A 21,855-nucleotide genomic window follows, 5' to 3' on the forward strand; every position below is an offset into this window, starting at 1 on the left:
CTTCACAACAGCTTTGGGGAAATTATATGGCAGGTCAAAGCAAACATTTGAGTACATCTCTCAATCAAGTTAAGTATGCTCAGTCATACCATTATCATATCGACCATTTACAGAAAAATACACTCTCCTTCTACCATATTTTTTGTCAACCCAGAAATCTCTTTCGAGATGCTACACACATCTTTTGTATTTTTTATATTCGATACAAAGAAACGGAGTAGTTTAGTAAACATTTACTGAATATTGAATGGTTCCCCTCCTGCTGCACTCCCCGTTTAAAAATCAGTAGTGCCGAAACGACGTGCGTTGATTGCTGGGGTCAAAAGGTCAGGTCAAGGCACGCTCATCATACCGACATCTGACGGCAATTTGTCGGGGATAGCGGTGCAGCGGTAAGTCAGCTGGTTTCAGGATAAATTTGCCTCAATTTTCGGAATTTCGGTGTCTTCTTGGCTTCAAATCTTATTCAAGATGCCACTGAGGTGTATTGCCGTTCAAACGAAGCCCTTCGAAGGGCAAAAACCTGGAACCAGCGGGCTCCGCAAACCGGTGACTGCCTTCAAACAACCCCAGTACACGGAGAATTTCGTGCAGGCCACCCTGTCGGCGATGGGAGGAACGCAAGAAGGGGCCACTCTCGTTGTTGGCGGCGATGGTCGCTTTTACATGAAAGAAGCCAGTCAAATGATCGTGCGGATGGCTGCTGCAAATAAGGTGGGTGCAAGAGTATTTAAACCATCCGAAACTACGAACATGCATGTTTTACATGACACGTTTTGACGGCAACCGCCACTAGCACTAATAGTAATACCTTGCTACCATACGTACGTACGTGTCAACAGCACGACAAGGTGTAAAACTGTAAGTATGTGTGTACAACGGGTAGTCACCCAGCTAACTCCATTCATGATGTCTGAGGTATATTCGTTGTACGTAACTCGCTTTAAATTTTACGCATTTCTCTCTCTAAAAAAAGAAGAGAATGTTTGTCAATGTCATTTTAACCTTGACGAGGTTGTCATCATGCAAATACCCACTTTTCGGAGTAAATGAATGGAATAAAAAACGACGAACTATTAAAAATCAGCGCAGTTAAATTCGTCAATGCTGTATACAAAATACTGCAGTGCACCCATAAATTTTAAAATAATGCAATGGAAAAATTAAAAAATAAGTGATATTCTCTTCAGATGTATGCGATTACACTTGTGTCTGTTTTGTAAACACATTTTATATACTCCTCCTTTTGGTCAGTATAATCTGTAACAAAATATATCAGGAGAAAAAGTGTTGTTGACTTCTATTAAAGTAATATAAGGACTATGGAGGAAAATATATTATGTGTTTCCAGTAAGTTTCCTACCTATTTCCCGTGTAGGCTGTAGAGGTAAGATTGTTGAGATAATATTTTGAAAATGGTGTGAACATCAGAAATTATTACTGTTTTGCTGAATTTGTATTTTTTTGTATGTACAAATAAATAATATGGTAGAAAGAGGATTAAAAATAGAAAAGATAGCGTCAAAATATAGATCTAGATGTCAAGTCCCTGAAAATTATGTCATTTGTGTGAAAAATATTCTATACTTCCTTCAGTCATGTTACTGTTAGTATTACTAAGTAACTTATTATAGAACAATCAATCCATTTTGTGAAACAGAAAAAAAAATTGTTTTCACTTTCAGTTGAAAAAAGAGGATCAACACCACACTTCAGCTAGTATAAAGAAGACTTGCCTTGCTGTATTTGACAAGCAAACCAACATTTCAATTGACCCAGATGGTAGATACAGTGATGACACTTGATGCCTTATTACAAATTAATATAAAGTAACCATGATGGCCTCATTTACAAACTTACTATCAATGTTGTACTGATCCCTTGACTCTAAAATGTAATGTTTGTTAGCTATCACTTCTCTCTTTGCCCATACCAGTTTAATCATAGACAGTGTCTCCCCTCCACTGTCTATGGTTTAATACCCCCTCTACACCATGACATAAATATCCAAGCCAGGGCTAAAACTTAACCTCTTTCTTTGGTAGTCCTAGTGGGCTACCAATTCCTGAACAGGGTTCCACTTTTGGAAATATGTGTGTATTATTAAAATACTTTCATGTCCATAAACTTCCCTCCTCATATAATCAGTGATACACTGAGTGGTCTACCAGCTCCAATTTTTTTTGTACAAATCATGGTAGCCCCATGACAAGAATTGGTAGTCTGTGGACACAGGACTGCTTTTAATTTTGAGCCCCACAAGCAGAACGAATATCAGATTACAAGGTGACTTTGAAGAATAACAGAGAAGTTTTTGCCACTTTTTGTATGTGGTTGCATATGACAATCATGCAAAGGAAAATTATGAAACCCTATAAGACGTATGAATTAGTTCTTATAAATATAAATAAAAATTCATTACAGATTGTAGGACAAAGTCTGATAAACTTTATATATAATAATTTACTATATATTCAATCATGGTTATAGTGCCAAGTGGTCAACTATTTTGAAATCTTTTTGAACTGAGGAAGATATGTTTTACCACAAAAAACTGACCTAAAACAAAGAAAATCACCAAACTTAATTTGAAAGTGTTAGCCCAAATATGTAATAGTAAGATAAGTAAAATCAATACTTATGTGAAAATTATCTTAGGCATATTCCAACGTAAAATAGAAGAAATTATTCAAGGACAATAAGTTGAAAATAATGATGTACATGCTGTCAGTTGACGTTCCTGTATTGCTTAAAAAATCCTGATTTTGACCCATTGCAAAACCTTTTGCATTTGAGAGAGGGCACATCGGTTGTTCAATCATGTGTTCTTGCAAACCGGAGTGTTATATTTCCTCCTCGACACTGAAATGTCGTGATGAATCTTTCTAGTTTCAGTCTCTTTGTACATGTACAACAATACTGATAGTACACTGTCACAGTACTTGTTTCTTGATAAACAAAATAATTATTCATGAAACAAGTCTAGTCTTCAGAGCTGAAATTGAACATTCTGTTGTACATAATAATGATGGGTTGGCAAATATTAAACATATCACTTGGGAATTGTGTGTGTGTGTGTGTGTGTGTGTGTGCGTGTGTGCGTGCGTGCGTGCGTGCGTGCGTGTGTGCGTGTGTGTGTGTGTGTATGTGTGTGTGCAAAGTTAGAAAATTCAATAGTTTATTTGTGTGACATCCAGATGGAAATTAGGTTAGGGATAGGGTCAAACAAATGAATTATGCAGACAGATTCCAGACATGTAAGTTACAATCTCTCAGATCTTCCTGCAATTGTGTATCATAACTCAAGGACATAAATTATAAAAAATACTAATTAGATGTAATTAATCTTTCATACATTTTTTTCATGGTTTCAAAATTAAGCTAGGCTAAGGATTTATTTACAGTTGTGTTGTCTCAACATTTTGATAAAAGGTGCTTTTGAGTTTAATTCAGTAAGTCAGCCATTTTGTTTTTGAAATTGTGTACAAAAATTGTTCTGATTACCCGTAACATTCCCATGCTTTCAAACGTGTAACTTTGATCGCATTGATTTCAGAAAAATGTAATTAAGTGAGTTAAATTTTGATATCTAAGTAATGTAATCATAGATGCAGATATTTTCTGTTGGCCTTGTTAATTGTCCTTAAAATGTTTTAAATATAATAAACAGTACACTAGTATTTATCCCTGTTTTGATAAAAATGGGTGCCACCATATGTTGTCAGTCAAACATCAAAATAGTGAAATGAAAAGAGGTCACCACAGCTGTTACCATCCAGTCCAATAAGTGATTGTTATTTTACATTTGTACTTGGGAATACATCATTACATGTATCTAAGCTGCAAGCTGTTGCACTGATTTCTGACTACAGTACACTATCTACTATCTAGATGTCATGGGGAGAATTTATCAACTGTTAATAATGATCTAAAAGTAAAAGCAACTTGAATATGGAATTGTAAACAGAATTAATTTTTAATGAATGTCGAATATCAGCTGATAGACCTGAAGTGAAAACACTAGCATATTTATAAATTATAATGAGTATTCTTGTGGTTTGTTGGATTGCCATCTTTTACACATCTAATATTCAGTATACTATGCACTAACCATGTTGAACATGCTCAAACAGAAAATACAGAATTTATCATCTGTATATGTTCTGTGTCACAATGGTGCATATTTTCATCATTATTTCAGTGGCATTCACCATATACCGTAGAAATATTTTGTATCACTTATTTTCTATGCATATGATATGCACATGTATGCGTAACTATAGTATTCGCCAATATTGTTCATCATGTAAAATACAGCAGTAATCCGATTCAACACTGAATGTGTGCTTCGGGGTTCCATACTACAAAACCTTAGCCAGTAAGCCTTAGACGCTCAAACAAAACTGTTTCAGATATGGTTAGTTATTAATCATGGAAAGTTAAAAAGAAGGATTTGGAATTTACTCCATGCATTGGTCTGCAGGCATGTTTACAAAAGTGTAATAAAAGATCCTGTGATCTAGAACATTGTCTACATGTCAACTTTTGTCAGATTCTTCTTCTGAAGTAGAAATGAAATGATTTAATATGAATTATAATACATGCAGATAAAAAAATTGTGCATATCATAATTTATTTTGTAATTTCTTATCTTTATATTGGAAATAACTAAAAAAACATAAAAATGTGAATTCCCAGTCCACATTACAAAAAATTTGAAACGTCCTTAGAGAATATTTGACAAGATTTGATACCAGATGCACTGATCATTTTATGCTTATATTTCCTGACAGGTCAAAAGGGTTATCATTGGTCAAAATGGTTTATTTTCTACTCCTGCTGTATCTTGCATCATCCGTAAACGCCAAGCAGCTGGTGGTATAATCCTAACTGCTAGTCATAATCCTGGTGGCCCAAATGGAGATTTTGGAATCAAATTCAATACTTCAAATGGAGGTAATGATACATGTAATGTTTGATGATAATACTTATATCAGGGATGTACCTAATTTTAAATATAGTCGTTAGAATTTGAAAAGTAGGTGCTAATACCTTTGAGGGACCCATGATATCTGCCCAAAAAAGGATATACAGTGAACGAAAGAAAGTATTTTCAATCACAAATTCCTGGAAATGTAGGTGGCAAGAAATTGAAGAGTAAGCAGTTGTCTTTGCCAGGTACATGTACCTGCCCAGCTGATATACTCCATCAGTGCCTTTGTGTGTTCAAATGCAATGGTTGTTACAGCTTGTTTTTTTTATTGCAGATGTATAGTATGCTATCACAAGCAATCTTTCTTATTGCTAATATCTCATCAAGAATATGTTACTGCTTTTATAGATTAATTTTATAAAATAATTTCTTGTATTTTGATGAATATTTATAGAGACTAGCAGACAGCCACGTCAAGCAGTATATGGCTAAAGTTATAGTTACACTATATTCATATCCTCCATGATTGCCTATACACTCTCATTACCATATCTGAATAGTCACCTGCATATACAAACATTGTACATAGTAATTTGCATATTCCGGGGGTGGGGAGATTTGCAATCATTCAACATTTTGCTATTTGCTATATATACATGTATATATATATATATATTATTTTATTTTATTGGGGTGGGGTTTGTTAAAACTTGCATTAATTTCCCGACCTTGTGTCATATTTTGTGTGGGCAACCTTGGTAATATACCATTCGTACTCAGGTACAATTTTACGTACTTATTGCCTTAACAAAACACCGACAGGGAATCAATAAGAATGACTAGGGAACTCTGCAAAATTTTATTTCTTATCACCCTGGAAAAACACTACATTTTGTATCAATGTTTTTTTAGTGAGCTTTGTTGGTTTGCCATCATCATGGTATTTCAGTCATGCATCAAACTAAAGGTGTATATGCAATTAATGAGTTTCATAATATTAGAATAGGTGTGCATTTAATGAAACTGGAAAAAATTATAATTTGTACCATATTTTATTACCATGATATGTCATCACATACCATACTGCAATTGTCAAATTCAAAGGCACTGTTTGCTCTCAAGCAACTCAAATACAAAAACAGGTTATGGTTCCAATTCAATATTTTTCAAAAATTGATAAAGTTGTTTAGTATTGGCACATGATATTTCTTTTGTATGTATTTTTATGGGATTCTGAGATATGTTTTAAAAGTTTCATTGCCATGACATATTCATGGTATTTTCTAAAACTGAATTAGCAAGTTTATGGTCACCAAGGAAAGGGTCAGGTGATTGCATGGAACCACTCAATCCTGTACATTTGAACTTTAATATGTACACAAGCTTAATGCACATACACATTGTGCAGCCCATATGGTGGTAATATCATATTGTACTTGTTTCAACATATCAACTAATACGTATACAAAGGTATTTTATGTGCTTTTGGACAAATTACAGCAATATGATACATGTTTCTGTACGTGTGATCATTTATAAATACCAAGTATTTCACACAGATTTACATTCTTTTTAGAGGTTTAGTTATGATTATCTTGAGAATTGCTACTTCTAAATTTATGATAGAACTAGAGATTTGCCTACTACCATCTGGAAAAGAATTTGTTCATTGCCTTGTAATAATTTTTTTGTACCACAACCTGGCACACTTTATCAAAACATGGCATATGGTAGTTTGAAAAGCTCAATTTTCTTTGTAATATATAGTTTTAATAGTTTGTTGCTATTGTCACTACAAAATGTACAAACATTATTCAGTTTTCAGTAGAACCAGGTGTAATATTTTTTGCCTTCATCATAAAAATATTAAGATCTGTACATACAGCCTCAAAGGTCCATTTTGGATTAGGATTAAGATATAGGTGTGAAAACACTTTGTTGGTAAAGCTGTACAAAAATTTGAAAAAAAGTTGGTCCAGAACAAGAGAATAGTCTCATCATGTAATCCAGATTAAAGTAATTAACACTAATGTGGTTACCCGGGATTGCAACATAGCCCTTTAAAGGCCTGTGATTCAATCCTAAGTTCTCATATCAGTGCAGAGAGAAAGATTACATAAGGTTATTCTTTTGTTGACTTATTTGATAGTTATATCAAACAGCTGTTTATCTCACTCAGATTTGAATCCTAATCCGACGTTAGCCTAGAGTCAAGTCATATGGGGATTTTGACAATAGTCTCCCAACTTGCTAATTAAAGTCAACATGCTTTAGATACTAGGCTAGGAACATGCAGTTTAACCAAACCCTGCATTTGAAATAACTCCCTTACATTTCCTACACAGGTCCAGCTCCAGAAAGCTTCACTAATAAAATTTTTGAGTTGACAACAAAACTTGATGAGTACTTTACCTGTCCTGACCTAAAGGCTGACCTTAAAACTATTGGTATTCAAGAATTTGATGTAGACGGACGCAACTTTACAGTGGAAGTTGTTGACCCTGTGGAAGATTACTTAGTCATGATGAAAGAAATCTTTGATTTTGATGCTATAAAACAACTCTTTGCTGGTGGTTTGAGAATTGTTATCAATTCTATGCATGGAGGTAGGTAGATAATTACTGTCACAAGTCACTCACTCACTCCCTCACTCACTCACTCACTCACTCACTCACTCACTCACTCACCCACTCACTCATTCACTCACTCACCCACCCACCCACCCAATCAATACAAGCTGTCAGGGAATAAAGTCAGTCAGTCAATTAATAAGCCAATTAGTCAGCAATTACTAATCAATCAGTGAACCAATCAAGCACTCACTCAACCAAGACCCATATTTGTGAGTTTCATTAGCCTCAGTCCTAATGAGACTAACCATATATATATATGATTCACCAGCCTTGGTCCTATGTGTAAAAGCCAACAATTGTGCATCCTCCAAATGTCACATGCCAGTCTTCAAGCAATAAAGATCATATATGCAAACAGGAGAAGTCAATAGAAATGCCAGTCAAACATAGACATTCATGTAAACATAGATAGTAATATATAATCTACATAGTCCAGGTAATATATGTATGTTTGGTGTCAACTTACCAAGTATCGTTTGTAAGAATACAAAGAACAAATGTCAATCACAAATTGTACATGTTATTATTGTGTGGAAAGTTTCTTATCATGGTTATACTTATAGTGGTCAGCTCAGAATCTACAGGTTACTGTGCTGGTTGGAGTCTCGCCACTGACATGTTGGAGTCTCGCCACTGACATTCATTTCTGAGTGGCTTAAAAGTCCTTAGGCAAGATTTGAACCACACAATTGTGCTCCACAGTTAAGCAACCTGGGTTGTTAGGTGAAGAATTTAATCCTATGTTCTTACAGAGATTGTATACCCCTTAGGGATTTTAGGAAGTATAAAGGGCCATTGTGCTATTACAGATCCATGCCAGGGGGTAATAAAATTGTTTTGAGCATAGTGAGGAAAAGCACTATATTGACATTCACATTACATGTACACCTATCATTATGCACATAGCACATCTATAATACTTTCATTTTCTGCAAGTGAAGTTTTATCTCCTTTACTATCCTGCCTATAGTGATGGGTCCCTATGCCCAGCGGATCTTTTGCCAGGAGCTAGGGGCACCAGAGGATTCAGCAATTAACTGTGTACCTAAAGAAGATTTTGGAGGCCACCATCCTGACCCTAATCTGACATATGCTGCTGACTTAGTAGACCTTATGAGACAAGGAATTCATGGGTTTGGTGCTGCATTTGATGGAGATGGTGTAAGTTGTACCTTTATTTCATCAATGTACCTACATGCACTTAAATAATTTGCAGCTGCTCTAGCTACAACTGGAACATTTTAAAAAAAAACCTGTTTTGTTAGATATAATAACTTTATAATCATAATATAGTACACCCAGAACAGTATTGAATCACCTTTGGGTAAACATATTTGTGTAACAGTTACAGTACACATACATTGTAGGATGGTGCAATATATCCAAATGATTTTTGGGTCCACACCAGTGCCCCAAATGAATCACAATTTCAACTTATTACTATACTACTTATAGATAAAATAGACCTCTAATTGACATGTACAATATCTAGGTATTGTATTTTAACAATTTTCAGTGAATATATTGTTGATTTTCTGATTAAAAAAAATTAGTACCCCTTTACAGCTAGTGTGGGTATAAGAAGATTTCAAACTTGGTATTTGATTCAAGACACAAATTCAAGAGTCACTTGACAAACAGATTGTAAGGCTAACTTGTAATCTGTAAGCAGTAGCATCGACATATTATTTTCATCGACACTTAAATGAACCAGCCAGTCATGTGGCTCAAGCTCTCCTGTTCCAAATATCAGACAGATTACAAAATTAGAAATACCAAGTCCACGTAACCTCTGAAAAGTCAACATTCAGAGACTCAATGTAACATACATGTATGTCACACAATCAGGTGTATTAGATATGGCAAAGCTGATGAGTTTCTCATGATCTTGCTTGTGAAAATAGACTTCATGCACTTTTGCTTTGTCAAAAAAAATGGAATTAGTTTGATTGTATATGAAGTACACCCCAATAGGGAACTTGCAATCCAGACTGAGCATGCTCAGACGCAAAGGACTATGGGACTATCTGTGGTTATCGTAATACCTAATCTGGAGCCACTGATAAAATAAACCTCCCACAATGATCAGGGCGACTATGAATTGATCATTTGTGGTTACAAACAATGTAACATTATTGTTTACAATGCCTATTGATTAGTATTTATTATCACATTTCCCATGATGCAACATTCAACATGGCGGGTTTGCAAGTTCCCTATTGAAGGACAAGGATGACATTGGCAACATTAGTTTACTCCTATCTGACATATGTAGTGGTTATCAAGTGCAGTTTGTTCACATTTTGTAATATGCCTTTTTTTTATGTTTGTGTCATAGGATCGCAACATGATTCTTGGTAAAAATGGTTTCTTTGTGACTCCAACCGATTCTGTAGCTGTGATTGGTGCCAATGCTAAATGTATCCCATATTTTCAGAGAACTGGGGTCAAAGGTCTAGCCCGTAGCATGCCAACTGGTGGTGCTCTAGACAGGTAGAATGGTTTATAGTCATACCTTAGCGAGTTGATGTATATATAGATTTGGTGTGTCGTCTGCTAATTTAGCTGAATTGATGATTTCATGCACTCTATTTAAACTTCTATCTCATGTTGATTAGGCCTAGAAAAAAAATTGTTTGGTTCCAGTTACCCGACCCCACCTAGTTTTTCACGTCGACCCTAAACTTTTTTTATGTATTCAAGAAAAAATAATAAAATCGCGAAAATTATGAAGTCTCACAAGAAATAGTGGATGCGGAAACTGACATCAACTTAAAAAGACAATATAAAACTGTTCTTCCAATCTGTAATGGCTGTGCATGTGATGAGAAGAAACCAATAACACAGAAACCATATTGAAAACAACAGGAAACATAACTACCTGAACTAGACACTCGCTTATGAAAACAAAATATATAAAAAACATAAAAATGAAAAATCTATGTACCCCACCTATTCTAAAATTGAGTGTAATCGGAACCACACAATTTTTTTTGTTAGGCCTTATGGTAACACTATCATTCATTGGAGAATGACTGCTTCTTGTAGTATTTGTCAATCTTACGCTGATATTCTAAATATTCTAAATTCTAGAATTTATCTGAAGGAAATAAGCTGTTAGGCCAAACAAAAAAAAATATCTGGTTCTGGTCAGGGTAAACTTTCTAAAGTGGTGCGACGATGTTTTTTTTTTTTTATTGCAAATTAGTAAATACACATTTTTTTGACACTTTACATACTCTGTTCTATCATATTTATCTCTTGAAAAACTTCCTCTTTCTTCGAAGCAGTTTAAGCTTTGTATTTAAGCAGTCTTGGCATGTAGGGTAGATTTCAGCTGCTTGTTCTCCTGATATAAGGAATAAATAAGGAATGGGAAAGCAAAAATTATCGGAAAAAATTGACAGATGCGGGGGTATTCAGGGCACGTGCGCGCTGACCAGAACCAGATATATATATATTTTTTTGGCCTTAGGAGTCATGAATATTTAGTAAATATAAATAAATGAATATTAATTTCTCGTAAACTCTCATGAAGCAATGGTGTATCACTGAAAGAACAGTATACATGTAGAAGTGAAAAAGAGTTTCAATTTGGTATTTCTTGGCAATCAAGTAAAAATTCTGTCATGTGATATAATTAGATAACGCTCCAGAACCTAAAGTTTATGAATATATCTGTATTTCCTTGAGTGCCGTTCCCCTTTAAGACACCCAGTGTTGTTGGTGATCATAAAAAAGCTTTTTAAAATCCTTTTTCTCCCAACTTGTACTTAGTTGTGTACAAACAAATACCCACTAGGGAAAAAGAGGACCAATTTGTACTTAGTTGTGTACAAACAAATACCCTCTATGGAGAAAGAGGACCCAGACTCACAACTAACAAGTTACCTGACCACCTTATCCTAATTGGAACTGGACCAATAAGATACAACATCTAATTTCATATGATATATCATTCAGACTACATGCAAGTCCCCTTTGGTTTTCGAGCTCAAGCTCCTCAGGTCCATAATACAGTATTTGGTTGTTTTGATTTCCACAGGGTTGCAAAACTGGAAGGAATAGAATTATTTGAGGTTCCCACTGGATGGAAGTTCTTTGGTAATCTAATGGATGCAGATAGATTATCATTGTGTGGTGAGGAGAGTTTTGGTACAGGTAGTGACCACATCAGAGAGAAAGATGGATTGTGGGCTGTATTGGCATGGCTATCTATTTTAGCTTCAAGAAAACTCACTGTTGAAGAAATACTTACTGATCACTGGAAAAAATATGGACGAAATTTCTTTACAAGGTAGTATTATCAGACTTGTTCATCTGTTTATAGGATTACACGGACTTGATGAACTTACATGAACTTTTTGGACCAGAGCAATATAATTGCAGAATACCTTTGAATATGGTCAGACACAACTTTAGTATCCATGTAGCTCCACGTTGATTAGGATTTATATTTACGTGAGAAATTGTTTGATAGGGCTATAGAAAAAAATTGGTCCTGAACAGTAGAATGATCCTATTTATTCCCTGACTCCATTGATAGCATTAATGTGAGAATGTTGACTTGAATCATGGGCCTTTAATGATAGGTAATGGGAGTGAATACACATTCAAAATAAATTGTGAAATATATGACTTATTAGCATCTAAGACCATGCTTATAGCAACTGTAATGTGGTTATATAAAATAACAAGTGATGGGTAGTCAAGTGAATAATCATTCAGAATTAAACACTTACCTGCACAAATATAGGAAACCAGTCCTATCCATGGATTTATGCACAAAGTATTCATAAGCTTGTCCTGTACTTTTTCTACATGTTAGTACATATACAGCTCACTCTTCAGATTTTAGTGTACATCTGTAACGATTTATATCCACCATGAACAAACACGGCTGTTGTCCTTCGTCATTTCAGGTATGACTATGAGAATGTGGATGCTCCTCCAGCCAATCAGATGATGACAAACTTACGACAAATGGTGGCTGACCCAGGTTACAAAGGAAAAGAATATACTTATGGAGATAAATGCTACAAAGTAGACAAAGCTGATGATTTCTGTTACACCGATCCCATTGATGGCAGTGTATCCCAGAAACAGGTGAGTGTCAGAAATGAAATGACAAGACTTATAATTTGGTGCAACTATAATCAAGTTAGGGGGTTAGGGCTATTGACGGGATGAAATGACACCCCTAACTTAGACAAAATATGTGTGTAAACTTTTGAGTGATCCACTCAAAACGAGACTTAGAGTAAAATTATACAAACATGAAGTACTTTTCGTCCATATTTACTCTGAATACTTATTGGACTTTTATCTATGCTGATTTGCAAAGGTTATAACCCACAAGCAATTCAAAGTTTTTAGTATTGAGTTTTTGATCTGTGTTGGTCTATGATCCTCATCAGAATGACAAATTCCATAGTTACAGCTGACCACTAGGTGGCAGTATAATCTGTCTTGGTCGACGATCCTCATCAGAATGACAAATCCCATAGTTACAGCGGACCACTAGGTGGCGGTATGATCAGCCAATTGCAGATGTTAGGTAGTTAGATCTCGTCTCTGTTGATCCTAGGATTATAACTACCTAACATCTACAATCGGCTTATCTTACTACATTCTGTTCACAGGGTGTACGAATCATATTTGAGGATACATACTCTCATTGAGTACTACATTCTGTTCACAGGGTGTACGAACCATATTTGAAGATACTCTCATTGAGCACTATATTCTACACAGGCTGTACGAATCATCTTTGAGAATTGAAGTGAATTGTATTGAATTGAATTGAATTGAATTGTTTATTCACCAGATACAAAACAGAAGAACATTTTTATGTACATTTCGAAAAGGAGGTTGACAAGATAATATATCTGGTAAGGGCCACAGAAATAGTTCGATCCGAACTAGTCTAGTCTGTGACCCTGACAAAATAAATATACAGGGAAAAAAATACAAATGTGTAACTGGGCAACTACATACTTTCACACTTTTACATACAAATCATATTTGAAAATACATATTTTCATTGAGTACTATATTCTGTTTGCAGGATGAACAAATCATATTTGAAAATACATATTTTCATTGAGTACTATATTCTGTTCATAGGGTGTACGAATCATTTTTGAGGATGGTTCAAGGGCGATATTCAGATTAAGTGGTACAGGTAGTGTTGGTGCTACTGTACGTCTCTACATTGATAGTTTTGAACAGGATACAGCCAAACACCAACTAGATGCCCAGGTAAGTGTCAATGTGCTAGATTGTTGATTACACACGTGTCTATGTAAATGCAATATTTTGAGAATGAACTCAATGTCATTTGAATAGTAATCCATACAATAACCACTCTTTTATTAAATATGAGATTTAAGTGTAGAGGGATATTGTGCAAATCTGCAGGAAACGCAGGTCCTGTTTTGAGGATTATTACTAGTCAAGAATAGTACAGCAAAACCTTCCAGATTACTTTTGGAAAATCCACTGGCTTTTGCAATTGGAAAGCGTGTATTTGACCAACTGAAAAATGATGATCAACAATTTGGTCATTTAAAAAAAACAATGATTATAATTTTGGCGAAAGTTGAATTTTAAACGTTGATTTAATTCAACAAAATAAAGATGATTATAAATATTCGGTAATATTAGGAGATGTGCATTCTATGTATGCTTTGTTTTGAAGTGTGAAAAAGAGACATTTTTTTGAAAGCCAATGAAATTAATCCAGAATGTGTTGATTACTTTTATTACATTTTCTTTCCATGATTTAATGGTATGATTTTTTGTTGGTTTATTTGTGTGATGTTGTATGATTGAAAGAGAGATATTTGGGTTGGATAAAATTAGGAGAAAAAAGGATTTGTTTTGTGTTATTAGATGAATTTTCTGTTGTGAAGATGTCTTTTTAATTCTTAATTATTTAATTTTTAATTAGTTCTTCGCATGTGGGAAAGTTGTGTTCATATTTTTTATCCACTTCACCATGCAATGTGTGTGTTTTGAGCAATAAACTTACAAATAATATCTCTGTATCTACCTTACAGGTTGTGTTGAAACCATTGGTAGAGATAGCTTTACAGCTAAGCCAGCTGAGAGAGTTGACCGGACGTCAGGAACCTACCGTTATCACATAGATAGTCAGTACTGATGAATATCTTGCCCTAAAGCATCCAATAAACAACGTATTGGAAAAGTCAACACAGGTTGTCATTTTATAGGTACATGAATTGTTACATTTTTTAGCTGAAAATGCGGCCATGATAGAATGTGATTTGACTGGCTTGGATATTAGTACCCGGCGGTATATCATAAAGAGTTGTTTTAAGTGGCTGTTTCAGTAAGTTTTTGTGTTGAAGGAGAATGTCGTTGAGTACAATGTCATGCAGACTATACTTATAGTATGGCTGGAGGAGTGAAATGTATGATTCTAGTTTATTAGTGTGAGCTAGAATTATAGCCAAAGTAGTTCTAGCATTAAAATGCAGTATTACTGTCACTACGGTTACGTTCAGTAGTTTGCAGAGTTGTAGCAAGATGTCGTACTATACAGATATATAGTCAAAGTATAGAGCAGAGGCTTGGAGAAACTGATGGTGTTGTATTTTAAGCATAGCAAATGATACTTGGTTCAGGATAAGGATATATTTTGATTGCACGCTTTTTTGCGTATTTGTTAGAAAAATTTAAAGTGTACCAGGTAGAACGTAGTCAAAGACTGAATAGACTTGGTGACTTGGCAATGATTTGGATCAGTGTGCCCTCCAAGCCAATTTGATATGTCACCGATGGACACAATTTCTAGTGATGTACCAAAATTTGGTGTTCCCATATCTCTTACTATGTGGTGACTCACAAGAAATCCCAACAAATTTGGCAATCGTTAGAGGGCACACTGATTTGGATGAAGTTAGGTTTGACCTAGCGTAAGCCATATAGCTGTCTTAGGTCATCAAGCTTATGTAGGTATTGAAGTCAGTTTTGGGAATGTTACGAAAGTCATCAATCTATGATCTCACACAGCTGTTAGAGATGATGGGTAAGAGTGTGATGACTGAGAAAACAGTCCCTATAAAGTATGTAAGTCACAATGGACTCAGTTTTGACAACTCACTTCTTCAGATTTATTTATGTTTACTTGATACATGTGTTGTGGTATTATAAACGTGTGTAACATGTTTATAAATGTACAAAGAATGACAAGTGTTGCACATGTTTGTGTAGTATGATATTATAATGTTACGCAGATTTGTAAAATGTAACATGAAAAACAAAAGAGCTAGAGATGCTTGGGTGCTTCAGTTTAAAATGAGTGTTGTTACAAGAAGCCTTATATCTAGATAATAAGGTAATATGTGTTGGATAACTTCAGTTATTATTTATTGATATACCAGAGATTATGTGCCCTGGTGTGTATGTATACTTAGAGGTACTTGCTCTGCCATGCAATACTGAAATCATTATTTCATACCTGCATGCAAATGATATGCAAATAAGTACTTGATTGTTCCTTGTACACAAAATTGTGTGAACGCTTGCACAGTATTATTTGCTGTTTTACATACACATGTAATATTTAATAACAGAACTCCATGCCTCTGTGTGGGTGCCAGTGTGTACTCATGCTTATAAGGTCATTTCTGCTGCCATTTCACTTGCTACACTCATGAAAGTATGGCTGCAGCTAACATTGCAAGCACTCATGCAAATACCCTGAGTAAGCCATGCTTGCACTCACACGTCATGGGGTTCTGTTATACCGTTTGATTTGAAAATCTAGTAGAAGAACTTCCTTACCAAGAAGAGATGTACATTAGAAATATACAAACTGAAATATTTGAGCCCTTGAAATAGACACATATACCATATTGGTTTCAGTATAAATCATATAAAACAAAAAATCTCCTTGCTTTAAAAATTCTACTTGAACATGGAGCAAATAATTCTACCCAATACATTAGCATAACAATGGTCTCATTTACATAACAGTACAATATGTAAATGATTTCCATGTAATGTACCCATAGGGTTCATATTGTATTATTGCTCTATGAAAAAGCTTATTTTGATGCATTGAAGCTCATGTCAAGTTTAGAATTCAGAGAATACGTCTACATGTAACACTACATGACTAGAATATCGGAGGAATAAGTCCACATAATGTGAATTCGACTGCAATCTGCATTACAAATGAGAAGTATACAAGAACCAATATGCGGTGTCTATAATATTGAATTCTGCTTGATTCTTGATTTTGTATTCATACAAGCGTTCATTGACAAGCTATCTCCAAAGTGTTATATACTTTTATTAGTCGTAATTTATTTTAAGAGGATTGTGTCTCCATGACAACTAAAATAGTTGTCGACTCTGGATAAGATTGATGAATTTGTAATTTGAGTGATTCTAACCTTCGTATCCTCTTTTCTCAGTAAATAGTATGTCCTTATTACAGACAAGGTTTAAGACTGCTACAAAGTACAAAATATAATTGAAAACCGAATTAGAAAATATAGTGTCTAAATTCATTTTCATATTTGTAGCCATGGCAACACCTTTTCTGTCTTGTATGTTTGTTGGGCTACAGCAGAAATAAAAAAAAAATGCAGGTGAAATTTTTTATTTAAAAAAAAGGTGTGTAGTCAGTAAAAATAATGTCTAGAATTCAATTCTCTTTGGTCTTAAATCAATTATTGCAAAATAATGACTAAAGTGGTAATAGGTTTAAGTATATGACAGGTGTTCAAATAGTTCGTTTTCCATGTGTAGATTTTTTCGTTAATTTATTCAGAAATAGTAAAGCATATATTTGAGATTTATTCAAGTATTAGTAGTAAAGTTGTACAGTTAGATTAGCGATAGTCTTAGATTGTGTGTGTGTGTGTATGTCTGTGTGTGTGTGTGTGTGTGTGTGTGTGTGTGTGTGTGTGTGTGTGTGTGTGTGTGTGTGTGTGTGTTTAAATAGTTCGAAAGATAAGATGTATTACTTCTGATTATGTAGTACATGTATATCTTAAGTTGTAAAGTACACCTGTTGTTGAATTCTTAGTACCTGAAATAGAATTAATTACTCCAAGGTGCATCATCAAAATAACAGTTAATCAATTTCCCAGTCAACACCATGACTTCCATTCCATGTGCTACACATATATATTACTGTGTGTGTGCATGAGACTAGGTTGACCTTCTTGTTCTATTTTGACCCCCTAGTGCCTGACACAACGCTATTGCAGGTAGTGAGAATTCTAGGTGTGTCTGTAGTCTTGTGTATTACCATGGTAGATTAGGACTCCAAGAGAGTGTTCACTACATTTGTGCATTAGATATACTCTTGGTTACCGAACCTCTTTTACATGCATGAAAATGTCTGCTGTGGCAACTTGAAGTTGAAGAGCGCCCTCAAGCAGAGTCGTGGTAACAGAGATTATTCAGTTGATAAGGGTCACTGTCGTGAGAACAGATCCATAATTTTGATAACAGCTTACTAGTTGGATCTGTCAAATGTCACTGAACAGATTCATTTGACATTTGGTACAGTTGTATCAAACTAAACATGCCAATTACCACATATTTGTTATTACAAAGAGCAGTGGTCAGTTTTATTTATCAAAGATCTAACCTCACTCTAGTAATCTGTAAAGATCTGTCAGTGTGTCACTGTATTGTAATAATACAGACATGAATCTAACAACCAATTTGTGAAACTGAACAGATCTGTTAGTGATTCTTAGCGTGATGATAGGGCATACATCTGTCTAAACTATTGTTCATATATGGGTTATTATGCATGCACAATTCTTCAAATGTCATATTAGTGTAAATTAAAGTGTTTGATTGTAAAGTAAGTTTCAGAAATCAGATTTACTACATTTTTCTTTGATGATATAGCAGTGCTGTGTAACAGACCTGTTGACATTTAGCACAGTCTGTGATACATGAATATTCATTACATAGTAGGATAACTTCATGAATATTCATGACACAGCAGGATCATCATGAATATTTATGACACAGTATGGGATAGCGTCATGAATATTCATGATTTACAAGACTGATCTGCAGGATTATGACTCATGGAAGAAGTGGGACAGTATCCGTAAAATCATTCAGTACATATTAGGGTGGGATCACAAATATTCATGACACAGTAGGAGAGGATCATGAATATTCATGATACAGAAGGATAGGAGCATGAATATTCATGACATCGTAGGACAGAATCTGTATGATCATGAATATTCATATTACCTTAGGATAGGCTCATGAATATTCATGACATTGTAGGACAGTATCTGTATGAACATGAATATTCATGATACTGTCATACAGTAGGATAGGATTATGAATATTCATGACATTGTAGGACATAATCTGTATGAACATGAATACTAGTATTCATGGTACAGTAGTATAGGATCATGAATATTCACAACTTTGTAGGACAGAATCTGTATAATCATGGATATTCATGAACAGTAGGGTGGTGTGTGGCTGAAAGTATTGTAGCATAAAGAGAGCAGACATGAAGTTACTACTCATTGTCAATGTTATTCCCAATGTACTATTCATAACTGTAATGTTTTTGTAAGATTACACACAACGTTCTTTCAAACACATTTTCACTGCTTCATGCATTGCTGTGTGATCTGTAGCATGATGAAAATGTTCTTTGCCAAAATCTGAAGTGCGCCCTCTTGTGGTGCTTTTAAATATGGCATACAGGCTTGTGTGTTATTTTACACTTAAAATGTGAATGCCAGAAATGAATATAGCATCAGGTGTGGCATACTGTACAATCACTTTTAGTTCTATATTAAGTTGTATTTAAGTTTTGATTAGTCCACTAAACCATACGTGTTGTTTTTATTCCATGTACAACTAAAAACTAATCGTACAAATATTTTATGAAAACATATCTGCTATTATTATAGAGATATAGAATGCAGATTTGCAATTTCAAGTATTTACTAAACCCATATTAATATTGATATTTGAACAAGGTAGAAATGTAAAGTAGACTCGGATTATCTTGTATGGCTTTGAAAGTTTTGTATTTGATTTTTATTTTCTGTATGTGGTGTATATCATAATATATAGAAGAACATACTCCATATGGTATGTACAATACTGGGAAGTTGTCCGTTTTGTGCTCTTACACCATATGAAATAGTCTATGTATTTGCATATGCTCCAAATGGTATGTGTTTACCTTGAAACTGTTATGATGTGCACATACTCCAAAAGGTATGTACAGTATACAAACTGTATACATTGTGCATATTCCCCAGATGATATGTACATCACTGGGAGGTATCCATGTTGTACACACACACTCTGGCTATGTTGTGTATACCCAAAAGTTATGTACAGAATTTGAAACTTATGTTGTGCACATACTTGGTAAGTTATGTACATCACTGGAAACTGTCCACCTTGTGCACATATTCTTAAGTGACAGTACATAATATGTGGAGTCATGATGGGTGAATGGTTAGAGTGGCCGGCTTTCAATCTGCAGGTTGCAGATTCGAGCCCTGTCACTGATGTTTGTTTCTGAATGGCTAAAGTCCTTGGGCAAGATTTGAACCACGATTGTGCCTCGGTCAACCCATCTATATAACTAGGGACCTGGTAGGATAGATGTTGCAATGTGAATGCTTTAATCCCATGTGCTTATAGAGGCAGCAATGGATTGTGTGCTTCACAGGGAGTTGAGGAAGTAAAGGGCTGTTGTGCCACTAAAGATCCATGCCAAGGGTAATCATTGCAAAGGGCTTTGAGCACAGAGTGAGAAAGCACTATTAAAAACCAATATTATTATTTGAACATATGCAAACATCCTGTCAGCGAAACATCGTGGCCAAAATCACTTTACTGTTAAAATTGTGTGTGTATGTACACTCTAGTAACCAATCTGTAACTTACTCTAACAGATACAGCAAACAGTAACCAATCTGTAACTTAGATATAGCAAACAGTAACCAATCTGTAACTTACTAAAACAGATATAGCAAACAGTAACCAATCTGTAACTTACTTAAACAGATATAGCAAACAGTAACCAATCTGTAACTTACTAAAACAGATATAGCAAACAGTAACCAATCTGTAACTTACTTAAACAGATATAGCAAACAGTAACCAATCTGTAACTTAATAAAACAGATATAGCAAACAGTAACCAATCTGTAACTTACTAAAACAGATATAGCAAAGAGTAACCAATCTGTAACTTACTAAAACAGATATAGCAAACAGTAACCAGTGGTAACTTACTAAAACAGATATACAAACAGTAACCAATCTGTAACTTACTAAAACAGATATAGCAAACAGTAACCAGTGGTAACTTACTAAAACAGATATACAAACAGTAACCAATCTGTAACTTACTAAAACAGATATAGCAAACAGTAACCAGTGGTAACTTACTAAAACAGACATAGCAAACAGTAACCAGTCTGTAACTTACTAAAACAGATATAGCAAACAGTAACCAGTGGTAACTTACTAAAACAGACATAGCAAACAGTAACCAATCTGTAACTTACTAAAACAGATATAGCAAACAGTAACCAGTGGTAACTTACTAAAACAGATATAGCAAACAGTAACCAATCTGTAACTTACTAAAAACAGATATAGCAAACAGTAACCAGTGGTAACTTACTAAAACAGATATAGCAAACAGTAACCAATCTGTAACTTACTAAAATAGATATAGCAAACAGCAACTTACCATAACCTATCATTATCAATCTTTAACTAGATATAAAGTTTTTTGAATGTTACTGTAAACTAATATTGTAAACACACAAATGACCAGCATGTAGTGTCATAAACTATAATGTGTGTGTGTGCGCATGCATGTGTGTGTGTGTGTGTGTGTGTGCGTGCGTGCGTGCATGCGTGCGTGCGTGCATGTGTGCACGTGCAGTGTACATGTACTAAGATGTTAAATTTAGGAAGGTACTATAAAGGTCATAAATGCTGTTCAAAGTCGAGTAGCAAATGCAACTTGAACTTGACCTTAGCTGTATCAAAACTAAACATAACATGCAGCACTGCTAGCTCAGAAACTGTCCTTTTCTTTTCATATAAAGCCAAATGTACTTTCATCTGTTATTCATACAATACTACTTGAAGTTTACCATAAATTAAAGTGATGGCATACCTAGAAATTTGTACACTTTTTAGTTCAAAATTTGATAGCAGTTGTAGAGTATAGTAAAAGTTGGCATATATCATATCACATGTCTAGCTAACCTGTCCTGC

The 21,855-nt window shown here is 34.7% G+C and overlaps 1 protein-coding gene across 1 annotated transcript; it reads left to right on the forward strand.

The window, feature by feature from the left end:
• Nucleotides 1-360: 360 nt before the first annotated feature.
• On the forward strand, nt 361-17,454 carry LOC144436099 (phosphoglucomutase-1-like). The gene is made up of 9 exons (XM_078124784.1): nt 361-714; nt 4,794-4,956; nt 7,279-7,539; nt 8,537-8,727; nt 9,905-10,059; nt 11,612-11,863; nt 12,489-12,672; nt 13,693-13,827; nt 14,628-17,454. The coding sequence occupies exons 1-9, from the start codon at nt 472-474 to the stop codon at nt 14,715-14,717; spliced, it is 1,674 nt and encodes a 557-aa protein (XP_077980910.1). The 5' UTR covers nt 361-471; the 3' UTR covers nt 14,718-17,454.
• The last annotated feature ends 4,401 nt before the right edge of the window (nt 17,455-21,855 follow it).

This window comes from Glandiceps talaboti, chromosome 6 (genome assembly GCF_964340395.1).
Source record: "Glandiceps talaboti chromosome 6, keGlaTala1.1, whole genome shotgun sequence".
Taxonomy (NCBI): Eukaryota; Metazoa; Hemichordata; class Enteropneusta; family Spengelidae; genus Glandiceps; species Glandiceps talaboti.